General features: G+C 47.9%; 1 protein-coding gene and 1 long non-coding RNA gene across 4 annotated transcripts in view; one reads left to right on the forward strand and one right to left on the reverse strand.

Annotated features, from left to right (window-relative positions):
* The window catches only part of LOC117804583, a 93,467-nt gene that overhangs the window by 36,415 nt on the left and 38,516 nt on the right, over window positions 1-18,536 (forward strand). Inside the window, exons 2-7 of one of the 3 annotated variants that reach the window (XR_004629112.1) lie at window positions 481-628; window positions 6,984-7,049; window positions 7,130-7,628; window positions 12,254-12,417; window positions 14,008-15,353; window positions 15,486-16,691. This is a non-coding gene — a long non-coding RNA (uncharacterized LOC117804583). The other 2 variants (XR_004629113.1, XR_004629114.1) reach the window with 2 other exon arrangements.
* Window positions 1-18,536, reverse strand: part of PKD1L2 (polycystin 1 like 2) — an 88,435-nt gene that overhangs the window by 13,436 nt on the left and 56,463 nt on the right. Inside the window, 11 exon segments of the mRNA XM_002917723.4 lie at window positions 284-611; window positions 1,527-1,712; window positions 3,222-3,359; window positions 6,061-6,157; window positions 7,412-7,616; window positions 8,046-8,274; window positions 12,189-12,405; window positions 13,117-13,334; window positions 13,987-14,186; window positions 16,513-16,659; window positions 18,337-18,515. Of these exon segments, the coding sequence (XP_002917769.2) occupies window positions 284-611; window positions 1,527-1,712; window positions 3,222-3,359; window positions 6,061-6,157; window positions 7,412-7,616; window positions 8,046-8,274; window positions 12,189-12,405; window positions 13,117-13,334; window positions 13,987-14,186; window positions 16,513-16,659; window positions 18,337-18,515 (2,144 nt within the window).

The following is an 18,536-nucleotide window of genomic DNA, read 5'->3' on the forward strand; positions in this document are numbered from 1 at the left end:
ACCTGCCTGTGGTGGGTGGCTTTGTCTGGTAGAGTTCCCCACCCCTATACTGGTTCTAACAGAGGCCACCAGACTCAGCCCACCAGGCTGAGAGTGCTGGAGAGGGACTCTGAGATTGCAGTTTCCAGGGACCTCAATCTGAATTGGAAACACAATCTGAATACTTCTGAGTCCCCCAGTCCCTCCCTACAATGACAAGAATGAGCTTTGCTGCACCTGTTAATCAGACCTGGACTCTAGCCAATGGCTTTCCTTGGCCATACTTGAGTCAAGTGAGTCTTACCTTGATGTGCTTTTACGATCAGTCCCCAAGGGGACCACGTAACCTCCTCCCCGGTACACAGTGAGTTTGCCCCAGATGGGATACCCTCGGCGTTGGCTCTGGCTCTGATACTGCCAAGCCTGGGAAAAACCACTGCTGTTATTGGGTATGGAGGCATTCCAGCCTTCCCCATAGTCTGACAGATCTTCAATATCCAGGGAATATGGTGCATGACATCCATCAAGAGAAGCCTGCAGCTGTGGGGCAAGAGGGCACGAGCTTTCCCGGACCCTCACTTGACGAATCTGGGCACCGCCAACCAGCTTAGAGTTCCCATCAGTGATAAAGCCTGGAGAGTAAAAACAGGTGGGTCAGCCTCGCCATCAAAATTGTCTTAGTGCATCCTGGCCTGGATGCTAATGTGAACTACAGTGTACCCAGTGTAGAAACAGTCAAGAGTAAGTAGTTCATGGCCAATCACAGGCTATATTCATCACCATCTTCCCACCTGAGGTGTGAACTACTTCCTGCATAACTTCTCTTGAGGAATGGTACCCCCACCACCTAGTCGTCAGCTGGGAGACCCTTTGTGCCCTTTATCTCAATGCCCACATCCTAGTGGTCAACAAGGCTCATCAACTCACCTCTTCACTGTTGTCTGCACCCGTGCTCATCTCTCCATTCACCCCTGCCTCTCACCCCTGCATCAGCCCCATCATTTCTCCCCAACATCCTAACTACTCTCTCTTCCAACTTCCACATGATTCTGGAATGATCCTTCTTAAATGCAAATTTGATTGTGTTACTCCCTCATGGAGAAGCTGTCAATGCCTTCTCATTTCCTTAAGCATAAAATAGAACTTCTGACACCCTTCATGATCTGGCCCCTATTTCTCTTTTCTGCTTTGCTTTTTTTACTGGACCTCAACTCCTACCTTACACTGCAGCCACACGCAATGCTTTGTAATTCCAGGAACGTGCTGTGGTGTTTCAGCCTTGCCTTTTTCATGTTGTCCCTCCTGTCTGGTATACTGTTTCTGCCTAGCCGATTCATGCTCGGTTATCTCTCATTTAGGAAGTCCTCAACTCTGCATCAGCCCCTCTCTTGTGCACACACAGCCTTTTGAGGGTCTCTTCTTCAAAACATATGGCCCTGTGGTTATTAGTTCTCTGTAAGGGTGATGGTGACAGTGACCCACTCCTGTTCCTAGAAAGGAGCCTGCATAAGGGGGTTGACACATGTCGTGGGGTGAGGGGAGAGTACCTGGGTAATGACTGTACAGGTTGCTCACAAGAGTGGTGTTGGCCCATATGAAGAACTCCTTGAAGCTTAACACAGCTGAAAAGCCGTGGGTGAAGCTGTGCTCAAGGTGTCTGTTGAAGTAGTAGGTGCTAGGGTCCCTCTGCCCGTAGGCAACCAGCAGCAGCATCCACAGGAAGCCCAGGTGTGCTGAAAAGGGAGGTATAGTCCCTGGTTAGGCAGAGTCCCCAACTCCCACCAAACCCAACGTAACGTAGGAAATGGAATGGCATATAGCTCAGAAGAGTCGAGGCCTTGCAGACCAGCTACTTGCCCCGCTAGTGACAGTGGAACCAATCCTTAGACATTGGGAAGGAGTAAAGTACACAGATCATGAACTTCCTGCCTGGGTTCAAATCCTGACTCTGCCACTTCCTATCTGTGTGCCCTTTACAAATGATTTAACCCCTCTGCTTTACTCTCCGCATCTGTGAAATGGGGATAATAATTCTCTTTCACAGGGTCGTAATGAGGGAGTCAACAAATTCATATTCATTAAGCACTTAAAAATAGTGCCTGCCCAGAATTCATGCTATATAAACGTTTCTTAAAAAGACTCTTTTAAAAATGGGGCTCTGTTGCAATGGGGCCATGTTGCAATGTTGAGGATAGAGCAATGAAAATGACAATTGTGTTCCCTGCCCTCATGGAGCTCACCCGTGGACAGGCGAGTGTGATGTAAGGGCCCCTTATATACAAAGATTTAGGTTAGGATGTCAGCCATCAGATTGTGGGGGATGCAGAGCCTTGCCCAGAATCTCTGGGTCCAGGGCCTGGGAATATACATCCCAGTAACCCCTCCCTGGGATGAATTGGGGCTCTGCCCACACCTCTGGGCTCTCTTTATTCTGTAACATGCTGCTACTCCTATGCAAGCTCCCCTGCTCTCTGCATTTGTCTGGCTGTCTGTGCTTAGCCATTGGGAAGGCAGGGTGGGAGTGCTGCAGAGTCCATGTTCTCCCTGAGAGCAGCCCTCAGCAGTGACCTGTGAGTGACAACCCAGGAGTATGTACTGCATGCCCCCACAGAGATCCCCAGAGGACTGAGCTCCAGATCCCCCCTGGAACCCACTCATCATCACACCTTCTTTCACCTCCCTTCTCTTCTGTACTTTCCTTTTCTCTACCAGCGTTTCTCAGCATCACCTCCCAAACCAACTATTTGTACCCCAATCTGCTTATGGAGAACCCAGACTAAGATACGCAGTGATGTTTGAAACTCCTGGTCAGCAGGTCTGGGGAGGTTTTCAGTCTTTGGGCTGAGAATTACAAAATCAAGAATTAGCCAGAAGAAAAGATGGGGAGGAGGGGAGGCACATTCCAGGCAGATTAGATTAGCCTGGGCAAAGGCCTGGGGTCAGAGGGCAAGGAGTCCCAGGAGCAGCAGAACATGGTGTGACTGAGCTCAGGGCACAAGGGACTGCAAGAGGTGACCCGGGGTGGGGCAGAGCCACAGTAGGGAGTTTGGGTTTTATTCTAAGGGCCACGTGGGGCCACCAAGGGATTTTAAGTGTAGGGGAGAAGCAGGGACAAGTTGGTATTTAGGAAAACAGGCCCAGAAGCAGTGTGGGTTTGTCAAAGATTACAGCATTGTCTGTTCAAGTCTGTGCTGACAACCAGCGAGTGGGGAGACTGCTTGTGGGTGACCTTGGTTGCCTACCCAAGATTTCTCTGATGAAGGCAAATGCCTTCTGTTCCTTGAGATGGGTGGTTTTCATCTTCTCGATGTCAGTGGCCAAAGGTGGCTGGTAAATATCTTTTCTGCTGCATCTTCGTGGTCGGAACAAGGCAGAGGGGTCTGTGAAAGCAAGAACACAAGGACAGTCCCCCAAAGGGCAGTGGAACCAGCCTCTACTTTTGCAGCCAGAAGCCTCTTCTCTCACCAGGAACAACAGGATCCACCATTCCTCCTCCTCAGAGCCATTTCTCAATGCTACCCTCCATGCCTTTGCCCCTGCTATCTCTGTGCTCAGAATTCTGTCCCTACTCCAGCGGGAGGATTCTCTTCGTACTGAAAGCACAACGCCTTCCCCTCCGTGTGCTCCTGGACCCTAAGACAGATCCCAGTGCTCCTGGAACTGTAATGGATGGAAGAAGGAGGATCATTAATATTTCAAAGTCTGGTCATGTCTAAATATCTTCTTTTTCAAGCCACTTTATTGAGCTATAATTTTCATAAATTTTCCCATTGGAAGTCTACGATTCAATGATTTTAGTACATGTGTAGAGTTGTGCAGCCATCACCACAGCCCAGTTTTAGACCATTTTCATCAACACAGAAGGTTCCCTCACGTCCCCATGAAGTCAGTTCCCATCCCCAGTCTGTCCCACCCTCAGCCTCATAAATCTGCTTTCTGTCTCTATAGATTTTTTTTCTGGATATTACGTATAAATGGAATCCTACAGTGCATCATTTCTTGTGTCTGGTTTCTTTCACTTAGCATAATGGTTTGGAGTCCATCCATGTTGTTGTGTAATTAGCATTTAGTTCCTTTTTTGGTGTGGATGCACTCCTGTTTGTTTATGCATTCACATCTAGGTTGTTAATAGTGTTGGCTATTAGGAATAATGCTGCTACGAACATTCACATACAGGTGTTTATATAGACACAAATGTTCCTTTCTCTTGGGTAGATTCCTAGGAGCAGCCATTTGGCTATTTCAAATGAATGTGCTCTGAACATGTTTATACAAGTTCTTGCATGGAAATAAGTCTTCATGTCTCTGGGATAAATGCCCAAGAATGCAATTGCTGCAGCATATGGTGAGTCCATTTTTAGTTTTGAAAGGAACTTCCAAACTTTTCCAGAGTGACTGAACCATTTTACATTCCCACCAGCAGCATGTGAATGCTCCAGTTTCTCTACATCCTTGTCAGCATTTGGTATTATCACCACTTTTTACTTTAGCCATTCTGATAGGGGTGTATTGTCCCAACTGTCTTTGAATCCAAGCCTTTCTTTCCACCCTCACTGCTAGGACATGTCACCTCTTGCCTGGGCCATTCCAATAGTCTTTTCCCCACTTGTACTTTTGACCCAATACTTCTGGTTTCCTAAGAGCAGCCACAGTAATTTTCCTCAAATTACAAGACAGATCATGCCTCTCTCCTATGTAGCACTCCAGAACCCCAGCACTGACCCAGGTGCTACAAGGCTCTGCTCCCCACCCGCCTCTCGGCCCTCATTTTGAACCATTCTCCCCCTAATTCCCCTTGATTGGGCCACACTGTCAGTAATCACTGTAAAATGATAAGCTCTGTCCCACCTCAGAGCCTTTGCAAGGGCCCAGTGTGCATTCTTTCCCCAAGTTCTCACACTTGTGTTGTTTACTTGTTTAATGTGTCTCCCCCTGTGGGCTGTACTTTCCACGGGCAACCTACTCCAGCCAGTGCTGTGTTGGCAGGGGTGAGAGCAGGGATTGGCTTCAAATGGGCAAGAGGGAAACTTTGAGGGTGATGAATTAAGAGGATGGTTGCATAACTCTAGAAATTTACTAAAATCAATGAATTATGCACTCACAATGAGTGGATTTTATGTAAAGCTTGTCCCTAAGCCATCGAACTGTCTGGCACACAGCAAGTACTCTGCCAAAGAGTGGCTGCCAAAGAAATGACTGAATGAATATTTAATTGTTCTGGAGGCGTCTCTTTGGACAAAAATTACTCTTTTGTCTTGGGAAGATTTTAATGGACCTTTTGGATCTGCAAAGCCAAAACAAAAACAAACCCAAACCCTATCCTAGAGTGGAAGAACACAGGCCCATGAGGAGGAAACCACACAATATAATAATGTCAGTACAATAATATAGGTCTGCCTTTTGTTTATTCCCGTTTTATTTTCCCTGAATGTCAAAATCTCTGCATAGACTATTAGAGTGTTGATTCTGTTCTGTTTGCTTGTTTGTTTTTGGTATTATCTTATTGTAGGCATCCTTAGGTTGGGAAGTGAGAAATCAGGTTGGGGGGCTGGGTGCTGCTCAGTGGCCTCCTCCAACAGGGGTCAGCATGGCTCTGTTGTAATAAAACTTCATTTATGAAAACAAGCAGTGGGCTGGATTTGGCCTCGTGGCTGTGGTTCGCAGACCCTTATCCTGGAACTCTTTGCAGCCCATGTGCTAGCATGTTCTGTTTTGGTTTTCATTCTGAAGACCAGGGTCCCGAGCCTAGAAGGAGAAAGCTGCTTGCTTGGGATTACACAGAGAATGACAGCCATGCAGAGCGCAGCGCCCGAGGGCCTCTTCTGTTTTGTTTTGTTTTGTTTTTTCTGAAGGTAAAATTCCTGTAAATTGCCTGGGTGCCAGAGAGAAAGGCTGGGGGTAGAGAAGGAACAAGGATGCTCTAGAGACAGTGAAGGAGTCATTTGGTTTCAGATGGTTTGGGGGTGCTTCCCCAATCAGGGGTGAAGGAATGGTGGGGCAAGAAGATCAGCAGGTGGGCTCTGTAGGGCTTTGTCAGCTTCATCGGTTTCCAGGCCCCTGCCTCTGCCTATGCACCATTACCTGGGCCGGACAGATGTCCCGGAAGGGAGGCCACAGGCTCCTCCTCATCCTCCACTCTCTTCAAGACCAGTGCAAAGAAGGCAGCAAAGCCCAGCACCTGGAAAAGACCCACTGTGAACCGCAGGCCTGGGTTGGAAACTATCAACTCCTGATCTGAGAGGGGTCAGGATCAAGGCCACATCTGTGTCCTGGGCACAAAGCCATGCTCTGAGGAAGTCAGGTGGGAACCAGGCCATCCTGTTGCAAGAGGGGACATGGCTGTGAAGGGAGAGGGCCAGGGGACCTGGCCACCAAGCAGATACTGTGAAGCTTGAGCTCATCCTGCTTCTCATACCAGAGCTTTCCCACCTGCGCTCCCCTGTTGATAGAGCTCCCTCTTATCTCTTATACTACCTCTAGTGCTGAATTACATCTCCTTCCTCCCTCCGTCCCTCCCCTTTTCTTCCTCTATTAAGTAATTCATTCCATTTATGCCTTCACCTCTGCACCTACAGGGTACAAGATTAGTAGGATTCTGGGATTTGGTTGGGAACAAAATGGCTCACGACTCCATTCTCACTGTTCTCAGACTAGACTGGAGGAGATGTTGGGAGTTGTTTAAATCTTCTGATAAAGGTTATTCAGAGCAGAACTGGGGACTATTAGGTAAAATGGGGGTTAGGGATTTGGAGAGTCTCATAGGCGTAAAGATTCACAGTAAACGTCCCTTCCTTTCTGTAATCCCCCCACCCCACCCCAACACACACAGTGTATTCCTACCACTTAACTCCTTCCAGGGGGAGCTGTGGCTCCAAGCTCCAGGCTGGGGCTCAGTATTTCTCCAACTCTGACAGTAATTTTACATTTCAGAAATAGGAGTGCATCTTGCAAATGATGCATAGGTTTAATGATGTGTTTTTGTTTTGTTTTGTTTTTTTCTGAAGGTAAAATTCCTGTAAATTGCTGGCCTGTCTCACAATTAAAAGGATCTTTAGAATCGAGGAAATATGGTATTATTCATATTTATACATGTGACCTAGGGCAAGATGTTTGTGACCTTACCTTCCTAACCTCAGGCTGTCATTTATAGAACAGAGGCGAGGACCCTCCTGAGGGTGACTCTGATGCTGATTTGTCACATCTTGGTAAGCCACTCGGCCTGGCATAGAGTCTCTGTCCCAGAGCCCCTGTCCTAGAACTTGGATTATCATGGTGAGTCAGTTCATTATAATCCCCCACCTGGCACCAGCACCACCTCACCGACAAGGTGCTGTGTAGGTTTGTAATGAATAGACAAAGGAACGACTGAGCCTAAGGACAGGGCAACTGGCGGGAGGGAAAGTGTGGACAGAGGGGTCCAGGGCAGCCTGACCTTCAGGGGCTGGGTGACAAACACGCTCTCCACGAAGGAGACGGCAATGGAGATGAGCCACTTGAGGGAGCTGGCCCGTCCATAGTGCAGGCCGTAGAGCATGGTGAAGAAGGCCGCCACACTGCTGGTGGCCGCCACCAGGAGCCAGCCCACCAGGACGCACCACCAGGGCAGGCCTCGAGGACGCTTGCTGACCATCGGGAAGCTGAAATGCAGGGTGGGTGTGATCAGAGTGGCACCTGCCAGGCTCAAGTTCAAATCCTACTTCACCCCCACCAGCTGCATAACCGTGGCCAAGCTCCTTGACCTCTCGAACCCTGTATCTCATACCCACCTCAAAGGGCTATTCTGTATGCTATCTGGCATCTCGTACCCACCTTTGTATCTGGTACCCACCTCAAGGGCACATTTAATGACTTGGTGGTTGTTTGTTTGTTTGTTTGTTTTTCCTGAAGCGTAAGTTCCTGTAAATTGCTGGCCTATCTCACAATTAAAAGGATCTTTAGAAGTGAGGAAATACGGTATTATTCATATCATACATGTGATCTGGGTGAACATCCTTCCAAGGTGGCCTGGGATACACTCTCTCTGCAGGGGAGCAGGTGCCCACTCAGCACCCAGGGGAGGGGATTACCTGCTGAATGCTGGGGGTGGGGTGCCCAGCTGTCCCCCCAGGCAGCCCTTCAGCATCTGTAGCTGGCTGAGGGCCTGGGCGTGATTCTGGCTCTGGGGGAAGCCACAGGGCCCCACCAGCTGAAGCTCTTGCTCCATGTGCTCCAGCTGAAGGTAGAGACACTGCTTGTAGGCATTGTCCTTCTGAGGGTCACTTGGGCCCGCCTCTGGCAACAGGCATCTCATTTGTTCTGGAGGACAAGGGAGAGAGAGCATCAGCTGGCACCGAATGACAGCAGACTGCCTGCCATAAAAACAGTGTTAGTAACAGCTCTCTTGCATCGAGCACTTACTATGTGCCATGCCATGAGAGATCTAGGCTCAGAAAGATGGGGAAAGGTATCAGGCTCCCATGGCCAGTTAGGATTCATATGTTCCTCCTTAACCTTTTATCAAGGGCACTCTCAAAATTTCCTCACACATCGACAAAGAGAACAGAATAAATAGCTACCACCTGCTGCCACAAGCACCAGCCTTTGGGCTGAACTTGTTTGTCTCTGCCCACTCCCTCCACTTTCTTTTTTTTTTTTTTTTTAAGATTTTATTTATTTATTTGGCAGAGATAGAGACAGCCAGCGAGAGAGGGAACACAAGCAGGGGGAGTGGGAGAGGAAGAAGCAGGCTCCTAGCAGAGGCCTGATGTGGGGCTTGATCCCATAACGCCAGGATCACGCCCTGAGCAGAAGGCAGACGCTTAACCGCTGTGCCACCCAGGCGCCCCTCCCTCCACTTTCTTCTTTTTCTGGAATACCTTAAAGCAAATCTGAGACATGGTATTATCTCATCAGAAAATATTATTTTAAAGATTTTTATTATTTATTTGTCAGAGAGAGAGAGCGCATGTAGGGGGAGCGCCAGGCAAAGGGAGAAGCAGGCTCCCTGCTGAGCAACGAGCCCAATGTGGGGCTCCATCCCAGGACCCTGGGATTATGACCTGAGTCGAAGGCAGACGCTTAACCTTCTGAGCCATCCAGGCATCCCAGCAAATATTTTAAAATATACAAGATTTGCCTGGTGCCAAAGATACTGTTAGTATTAGTCTTTTGTTTTCAACTTATTTTTATTATGAGAAATGTTAAACTTAGAAAAGTAGAGTAATGAGATGAACCTGCACACACCCACTACTCAAAATCACCAACTCGTGGCCAGTCGGGTTTCCTTGGCACCTAGCCCACTCTCCACGTGGTGATTTTGAAACAGATTCCAAGGCCGAGGTCATGTCACTAAGTATTTTAACTTTAATATGCTTCTACAGAAGATAGGGACTCTTTTTAAAAATAAAACCATGGCATTATCAACCTTTAAAATGAGTAACAATAATCCCTTAATAGCATGAAATACCCAGCAAGTGGTCAAGTTTTCCCCCGATCATCTCACGAGTGTTTTCCTATAGTTGGTTTGTTCAAATTTCAGCTTCCTAAAAAGTTTTAAATGAAACAAAGGTGTTGTTTTAAATTACTCATTGCAAGAAAAAAATAAACTTGAACATTTCCACTATTCCCCATACCTTCTAGGGGAAGCTTGGTCTTGGCCTCTCCAGGCAGAACCAGGCCTGGGACTCTGACCCTGAGCTGGGTGACTGGCACCCCAGGACACCTTCTCCCAGAGCAGTAAGGGCCCAGGTTGACCGGATTGGTGTTTGTCTTTGCAAGAGGAATGTGAAGCCAGGTATGGGAGGTGACGGGAGAGAGCACCCTGGCCCCATGGCCCCTCCGCAGTCACCAGTGAGAAGTAAATGACTGGGAAGGTAACCAGCAGTGTGGAGAAGGGTGCAGCTGGGCTTGGGCTCGATGACGCTGAAGGTCTGGGACATCAGCTTTGCCTCCCTCTGGCTCAGGCCTCCTCCTTCCCCTCTTTGCTGAAGCCACAGCTGCAGGTTCTGACATCAACAGCCTTCCTATTGCAAGCCCTCTGGCAATGTTTCTGGAAGATACCATCACTCCAGATCAATTGTAACAACACTTACTGAATACCTGCTTTGTATCAGGCTGGGTCTAAGGTTTCATGTGTCTTATGACCTCATTCAGTCCTTGGAATGAGCCAAGAGGCAAAGTGGATCAATACTCCCATTTTACAGGGGAGGAAGCTAAGTCATGGGTTGAGCAACCTGTCCAAAGTTGCACAGCTACTGTTGAAGCTGGGAGAGCCCCAGGGCCTGGCTGATTCAACAGTCCATGTTCTAAGGCCTCTGCTATGAACACCAAAACCCCCAAACTCAAGGCCAGGTGTCCAGTGCAGTCATCAGCAGAGCTCCTGGAGGACGGCCTTCATGGGCAGCCCAAACCCAATTCTCTAGGACAAATCCTCCAGTGTGGCTGGAGCATGGGGCTCAAGGTGGGGCTGACCACGGGGTCAGCATGAGTCTGGCCAATGAGGACATGGGATCTTGTATTGAGGGCACTGACTCTCAACATTCAGTGTTCTTGAAAGTCACCGGAGTGACTGGTTAAAACTGCAGATCCCAGCCTCAGCCCCAGAAATGTAATTCACTATATCAGAGGTGGGGCCAGGAGTTTATGAATTCAAATTCCCCATTCTGTAGACCCCACGTCTGTAGTCTAAACAAGGTTGAGACAGTGCTAAGCCTTACATATTAAAAATGGCAGCATTCTTTACCCACACCGGCCAGTGTGACAGCCACTGGACCCATTAATTGATGAAAATTAAGACAAGAAATGCAGTTTTTCAATCATACCAGCCACATTTCAAGTGCTCAGTAGCTACATGGGGCCAGTGGCTGTCATAGTAGATGACACAGATACAGAACATTTCCAGCACTGTGGGCAGTTCCATTGGACAGCCTGGTCTGAACACTGGTGGCATTGATGTGGGTGGAAGATGGACAGGAAAGGGGCAGGAGGGGAATCAGAGAGACTAGTCCAAGCCAGAATAATGTGCCAAATGTAGAACTCAATAAAAAAGGAAATAACGATACCAGATTCTAGCTGAATACTGTTTCAAAAGGAGTTTAAGACCTCTCTGCCAGGGGTGCCTGGGTGGTGCAGTCATTAAGCGTCTGCCTTTGGCTCAGGGCGTGATCCCGGCGTTCCGGGATCGAGTCCCACATCTGGCTCCTCTGCTGGGAGTCTGCTTCTTCCTCTCCCACTCCCCTGCTGTGTTCCCTCTCTCGCTGGCTGTCTTTCTGTCACATAAATAAAAATAAAATCTTAAAAAAAAAAAAAGACCTCTCTGCCAAACAGAACAAGTGTTAAAAGGGTGTTAATGACACACTAGTACCAAACTGAGATTTGCTCCTAGAAGGATTGGAGGAGTGACTTTTTCACTCTGTGACTCAGTGTTCTTTAAAGTTTTTTACTGCCTTGTCCATCATCTTGTATCCTGCCCCTCACATTTGGAAGTGGATCTGGTTTGACTTTGCATCCCCCAACGCTTTACAGAAAAGGAACTGAGGCACAGAGAATTGAAGTAACCTGTCCAAGATCACACAGCCCATTAATGGCCAATGCTCTCCTTACCATAAATGAAAGTACACCATGCCTTTTTGCTTTGTGCTTTCCATAATGATCTATGTGGACATCATCCCATGCATGTTTGTTGCGTGCTTTCTATGTGTTGCATGGGGCCAGGCACAAGGGAAATGGTGGAGACAGGACTGTCAGATGGCTCTGACCTCACAGAGCTCAAGGTCCAGCAAGGTTGGTTGCAGCCTTTCAACAGCTCTTCACACAAGTCATGATTTGGCAGCAGGCAGTATAAAAGCAATGCAAGAGATGCTTAGGGGCTGAAGAGTATGTGGCTGGAGACCCTATTGTGGCCTGGGGGTGGGGTTGCTCCCATGAGGAAGGAGTGCTTAAAACAAGACTAAAGCCTGATTAGGAATTAGCTAAGAGAGGAGAGGAGAAATAACATTCTAGATGAAAGGAGGTGAGAAGGTCTTTAGTGGGAAGGCAGCTTGGTGTTGTGAAGAAAGCGGGTTGCCTGTGTGCAGAGAGAGGGAGGTGATGGCGAGTGGTTGCAGTGGAGGTCCGTGAGGGAGACTCTGTAGGACTTCTTCACTCCCTAGTGATACAGACCTGGCCCTAAGTCCTGTCTCCACCTGGTCCAGACATGCGCCCTTTGTCGGCTCAGAAACATCAGGACTTACCTTTCACTCGTAGAGACCCAAGAGGGAGCATTAAATTGTCCTTTCTCTGTTTGGCTTCCTCCCAGAACTCCGGCCCTGCCATGTTCTGCAGACAGATGACTTCTTCCACCAAGGCCAGCAGTTGATTGATGTCCATTAGGGTTGCTGAGTCCCAGCCAGAGGCAGGTGATGGCACCTTCAGAGCTTTAAACAGGGAGCTGACGAGTCTCCACATATCCTGCGAGGTTGGGTAAGGCCCAGGTTGGGTAAGGGGAACGTGAGCTAAAGGTAAGGGGGGGGGGTGGGCAGCATCGTGGTCAAGAGCATTCACCCTGGGGCTTGGCAGTCTGGGTTTGAATCCCAGCTTTGCCCACTGAGACATGATGTTGGATCACCCTGAGCTTCCGTTTTGTCACCTATAAAATTCCTCTTCTAGGATTTGAACTGATGCATTCCAAGCTGTATTTCGCAAAGTGTGTCATGTAAGCAGTGCATGAATGCAGAGGGAGTCCCTTCTCTGGGTTTCCAGCTGTGATCTATGATAAAGGTGTAATATTTTGTACACACTAGGTACCCAAAAAGTATGTGTGTGTGTGTTTGTGTAGGTGTTTGTGTGTATGTGTGTGTATGGTAGGCGTGTGTGCATATGTGTGTGTGTATATGTACAGGTGTGCAAAGGTATATATGTTTGTGTATGCCTTTGTATTATGTATGTGCACGTGCATGTCTATAGGTGTGTGCACAATGTGTATACATGTGTGCACTTGTGTATACAACTGAACATGCATGAGTGTGTGTATGTATACACACGTGTGTGTGTGTCGTTGATGACTCTTGGTGACTGATGCTGTCCGACATCATGGAGTTGTCAGGCCTCAAGCCACAGTACTCTCCCCGCCATTTCTGCCCAGGCCAGAGAACCCCCACACCGCCAAGGTTGAAGACATGCCTTAGTCACCACTTCAAGTGTCAGAAGGCCATCGTCTAGGGGCTGCAGTGAGGAGGCCAGGCTAGGGGAGCCCCTGTCCCATTTCCCAGTGTTCTGCTCCTTAGTGACTCGAGGACGGGTGTTTCGAAAGATCTGAACAATCAGGAGATTGATGGGGAACATGAGGAGAGAGCTCTCCAGTCCAATCATCACTTCCTGCCAAGTGAATTCAATTTTACCTAGGATAGAGGAGGAAAAGGGTTAATGGCGGAGTCTCCTCCACCACTTCCAGAAGATGGCTGTTCAGTAAGTATTAACCTTGCCCAAAGAGGTGTCTGACCCTTGAGTGGCACCTGGGAGGTGACCTCTAAGCTCTTAGAACGTTCTGTCTCGTAGGTTGGATCAAAACCTGAGGTCTTGGGCACACTATATAGTCTATGTTAACAATGATTTATGGTGTGGGTCTTGGCCACACAGTATCACCTTAGACTCTGGAGGGGCTGGAGGCTAAGGTCAGTCATGTGGGGGTCAGCCATGTCTATGTGAGCAAGCTCCAATAAAAACTCTGGACACCAGGGCTCCAGTGAGTGTCCCTGGTTGGCAATACTCCATGTGTGTTGTCACACATCATTTTTGGGAGGAGTGATCATTGTCACAGCGCCCCTGGGAGAACACAACTGGAAGTTCTATCCTGGTCTCTCCTAGACCCTGCACCATGTGCCTCTTTCCTGATTTTAATCTGTATCCTTTCTCTGTAATGAGTGTAATGATGTTTCTGACTTCTGTGAGGAGTTCTAGAGAATTCTTGAACCTGAGGGTGGTCTTGGGACCTCTGGAATTGTGTGGCACCCACCGGCCACTAGCTCTGACTGTCATGACATTGGGAGTTACCCAAGTCCATCTTTTGCTCAGCTGGGTCCTTGGGAACACCCCAGAACATGATGCTGGTCAGCATGGTGCAGAGGAGAAGGGAGAAGCAGCAGGACACCCTCTGGACACGGGTGAAGTTGCTCCGAGCTGAGCAGCTGAAGATGGAGTACCAGATGTGTCCATCCTGGAAGCCTGTGGAGGTCTTCATGAAAAACAGGTGGCTGTGAGAAGGCAGGGAGAGAGGGGTAGGAATGGGAGAAGGCTGGTCTCTTGGGATGAGAGGGAAGAGTTTGTTTCTAAGATTTATCTTCTATCTTCTCTCATGTGGAAGACATACAGCATTTTAGCATCACTTAGAGTTAATGATGGGGGTTCTGAACAGAGTGGGTTGGAATCCTAGGTGGTCCTCCTACCGGCTGTGTGTCCTCGGGCGAGTTACTTTACCCTCTGCATGTCAGTTTACTCGTCTGTAAAATGGGGGTTCTAACAGAACCTGCCCTCATGGGATTGTTGAAAGGATTAAGTGATTATTTTTGTAAAGCATTTGGCAAAGTAGCTGGCATATATGTGAGTTCATCAGTATTGGCAATTATTATTTTGTTATAATTTTAATATAATCATATAAAGTAGCTGGCATATATGTGAGTTCATCAGTATTGGCAATTATTATTTTGTTATAATTTTAATATAATCATATAAATCTAATATTATTAGATTTATTATAATTAGTGCATTAGAGGATACTGGTTAAAAATCCCAGGCTCTAACTTCAAAGTCAGTTTGAGAGAATAAAAATGGCACCATATTCTCCTTAGGCATGTGTGTTAGTCTAGAATTTAGACTAAAATTTAGTTAGTCTAGAATTTAGTCTAACCACAGGACTTCCACAGGGGCCCAGATTCTCCTGAGAGTGTGCGGAACTGATATTCCCAGCTGGCACCTGTTCTGGTGGCTAATTCTAGCACCCCTCAGGCTTGTACGGTACTTTGACCATCATTCTGTGCTGTGGGAGTGGCCTGGAGTAGAGGGGCGTAAGGAGAGAGGTCAGTTGCCAACAACAGTGGTTTTCCACGTGATTGTTCTACTCGTCGTTCTATTGACAGTTCCACAAATATTTGGTGAGCCTGGTGCTGTGTGCCAGGTGTTGTCCTGGGCACCAGGATTCATGGGGGAATGACATGGCCCTGCCTTCAGGCAGCTCTTTGTCTAGTTTCCAGGCTTGATGCATTGGGAGGATCATATCTGCTCCTGTAATGGAGCACTTACTATGAGGCCCTCACTGTGCTAAGTATGCTACCCACATCATTTCACAGGAGCTGCACAGGTCCCCTTGGGGGAGGCTGACTGAATGACTCATTTTTCAGAAGTGGAAGCTGAGGCCTGGAGAGGTGAGCTGACTTTTGCAAGGGTATGCCGCAAGTCAGAAGCAAGCATGTGGAACTGTGTGCTGTATGCCCACATCAGTGTTCTGCCTGTCCTCGGGTCCAAGTCTCTCTGACTCAGACTTTTTCCCTTTGCAGGCTGAGCTGTTCCCCGTGGCAGCTAGGAGGAAAAGTCACCTTTCAGTAAATGCACTAGAAATAGACTTTGTTTTGAACCTAACTCAGAAGCCATTTGAAGTTGAGCTCACAAACTCAAATGCTTAAAGGGACCCAGAGAGATGTAAATAAGTTAAATGAAGTGGGTTGGGAGTAAGGTACTAGGGATTGGTGAGGATTGTGACAAAATGGAGAACACATGGCCCTTCAAAGAAGAAAGCCAGTAGTCCGCTCCAGCAGATTGGTGTCAGGAAGGAACACTGGCCCAGCACCTTCATACTTGCCAGATTTTTGCGTAATCTCTTGATTTTTTAATATTGGTTGGGAACAGTCTAAATGCCCATTGATGGGAGAATGGTTTAATTAATTGTGGGACATCCAGTCTGTGGAATATTATGCAGCCAATAAGGAAAAGTTTGACCAAAACATACTGTCCTGGAAGGATGTTCATCGTCTGTCATCAAAGAAATAAGGTGACATATTTAGAGTAATGCCATTTTAAAAGATATAAAATACACAACAGTCTGTGGTGTATTTTACGTTCACGTGCTCATGAGCGTGTATGTGTACATTTGTACCTGCTTTCATATGTTTGACCAGATGTGGAAGGAAGGAAGGAAAGCCAAGGGACACACATGCTGAAACACCCATCTAGGGTAAAACTGCTTGAAGAAGGAGCCCCAGATGGCCAGACATGCAATCACCATTCAAACCAGTCTGTTCACTCATATAAAATATATTATTCTATGACATGTGTAAGGAAATATGGATAACTGTTCAACCACTTCACCACCTCAAAGATAATTCTGTGTCAGAGGGTCCATGTCCCTCCAGGGCCTCTCAATCCCAACAGGAAAAACCGATTGGTCATTAATGTCACACGCTTGAAGCTACCCAGGCCCAATAGCTGAAATGTGCTTTTATTCTGCTTCAACTGGATTGCGGTGCAACTTCTCTCGGGATGAAAGAACAAGGTAAACAGCATTTGCTTACAAAGAAAAAAAAATACCTGAATTGTTTCCTGTCCTGTTCTGTGGCCACCGGAAATACTTTGTCAAGGACACAGTCTCCGACATCGATGGACAGCCACGAGTTGCAGAGGAAATGCCACTTCCGGTCCCTAGCCAGGTCATGCACCAGCACCCGGCTCACATACCTGGAGAAGGGACCCACACTTCTGAGGACAAGGTTAGGGGGTGAGCCTTCTTTGGATACCACAAAAGTTAACATCGTTGCAAACCTGTGTTTTAGAACAAGAACTCCTGAGGAAAGAGAGTTTGTATTTTTCTTCCTTGTTCTTGGTGCCTTAACCAAAATGCCCTGATCATGGACTGAATTGGCCTCATGTGGGAGCTCAGCTAGTGTGGAAAGCCAGCTCTTGGAGGCCACCACGTTTTCACAGATATGTTGCAAGAGGGTGCATTCTGAAACTGTTAACCCTGGTGCAGGGCTGCAAGCCCAGTGCCAGCGTCCAGATGGAAGTGAGGAAAGCCAAGTTGTCTAAATTGTGTGTGTTCAGGGAGGCGTAGACATAGGCACACAAAAGCTGGTCTTCCTGCAGGCTTCCACCCTTAGAGAGTGAGCCATCTATTTTGGACTCAGTACTTCATGGGTATCATCTAACCTGATTTAGGTCTTTGAGACCTGGGGAAGAAATGAAATGATCTGCTAGAATGTCAGATGCAGGAGCAGACATTTCCCCTGTTGCCTTACAGCCAAAAAGAATAGTGATAATATCAAGAGTCCCTCTTTACTGAGCATTTACTATGTAATGACGACTATGCTTGGAAGCTCCAGACATTCATTTTCTCCTTTCCAGCAGGACAGCCCTGTCAGGCACACAAGAGCCACTTCTGTTGAGTCACACACCCTCCTGGGGAGGCCAACATCCAGTGACTGGTGGGTGCAGTTCCTGGGTGTGATCAAGACCTGGGCATCTCCACCCAACTTGGGACACTCCAGAGCTTCTCATGGGGGTCAGCCAAGCTGTTGTGCTGTGTCGAAGCTCTTCTCCCTCTGCTCATCCTGCTTCCTTCTCTCCCTTCCCAGGAGCAGGTCCCAGGCACCCTGCAATCTCAACTCTATCTCAGGGTCTGCTTCCCAGGAACCGATGTATAGCACTTAAAGTAGTAATATTTAATCCCTTAGGTAAATTGAAGACAGCAGTGTAAGTGCTCTGTTTTTCTAAAGTTGCAAGCTGCTGATGGGTGGGCAGGCTGGAAATGACTCATTTAGGTCACTAGTTTTGGCCTCACACAGAATCCTCAGGTGGATTCTCATCTCTGAGCTTGCCAGCTGTGTGACCTTGGGCAAGTCACTTATCTTCCCTGAGCTTAGATTTTCCTACCTGTAAAACAAGAATGAGAGTACTTGTCCTTGAGGAGCTAATGAGAAAAGGCACAGAAACAGGAAGGCTTAGCTTAATGCTCAGCAGTGGCAGCTGTTCTTACCTCTTCTGCTAAAGAACCAGCCCAATGTCTCATTTAGTCTCCTCTTATTGGGAAAGGTTTGTCTTCAAAATGGGCATTTATCCCCATTTTACAGATGGGAAACTGGGGGCGAAATGAATGTTGGTGCTGCACATATGCCAAGGCTGGGCCTAGCACTGGACCCCAGGCTTAGAACCTCCAGTCCTTCTCCTAGCTACTGATCCAGTCTCTGAGGCTCATGGGTGGTTGGGTCTCTCTAACCCTCAGTGTCTCTATCTGTGAAATGGGGATCCATTCTATGTGTTTGCGGAGGCTTGTGAGGATCAGCCATGTAGCAAATGCATAGTGCCCGGCCCTGGCATGGCAATTAGTGGGTTCTCATGGTGTGCCCACCCCTGACTTACCAGGATGGCTGGTCCCCTGAGTTGTCATGCCACAGCCGCAGACTTGTCAGTTCCCCCAGGGGGAACAGGGTAGAGAGTAAGAAGACATCCACTCCTCCTCGCTCAAAAATTGGGATGTCAGGGTCTGACAGGTGGTGGGGTTCACTCTCTCCATCCAGGCCATATAGAGTGACAGTCACCTGAAATCCAGAGACTAGGAG

Source organism: Ailuropoda melanoleuca, chromosome 12, assembly GCF_002007445.2.
Source record: "Ailuropoda melanoleuca isolate Jingjing chromosome 12, ASM200744v2, whole genome shotgun sequence".
Lineage (NCBI taxonomy): Eukaryota > Metazoa > Chordata > Mammalia > Carnivora > Ursidae > Ailuropoda > Ailuropoda melanoleuca.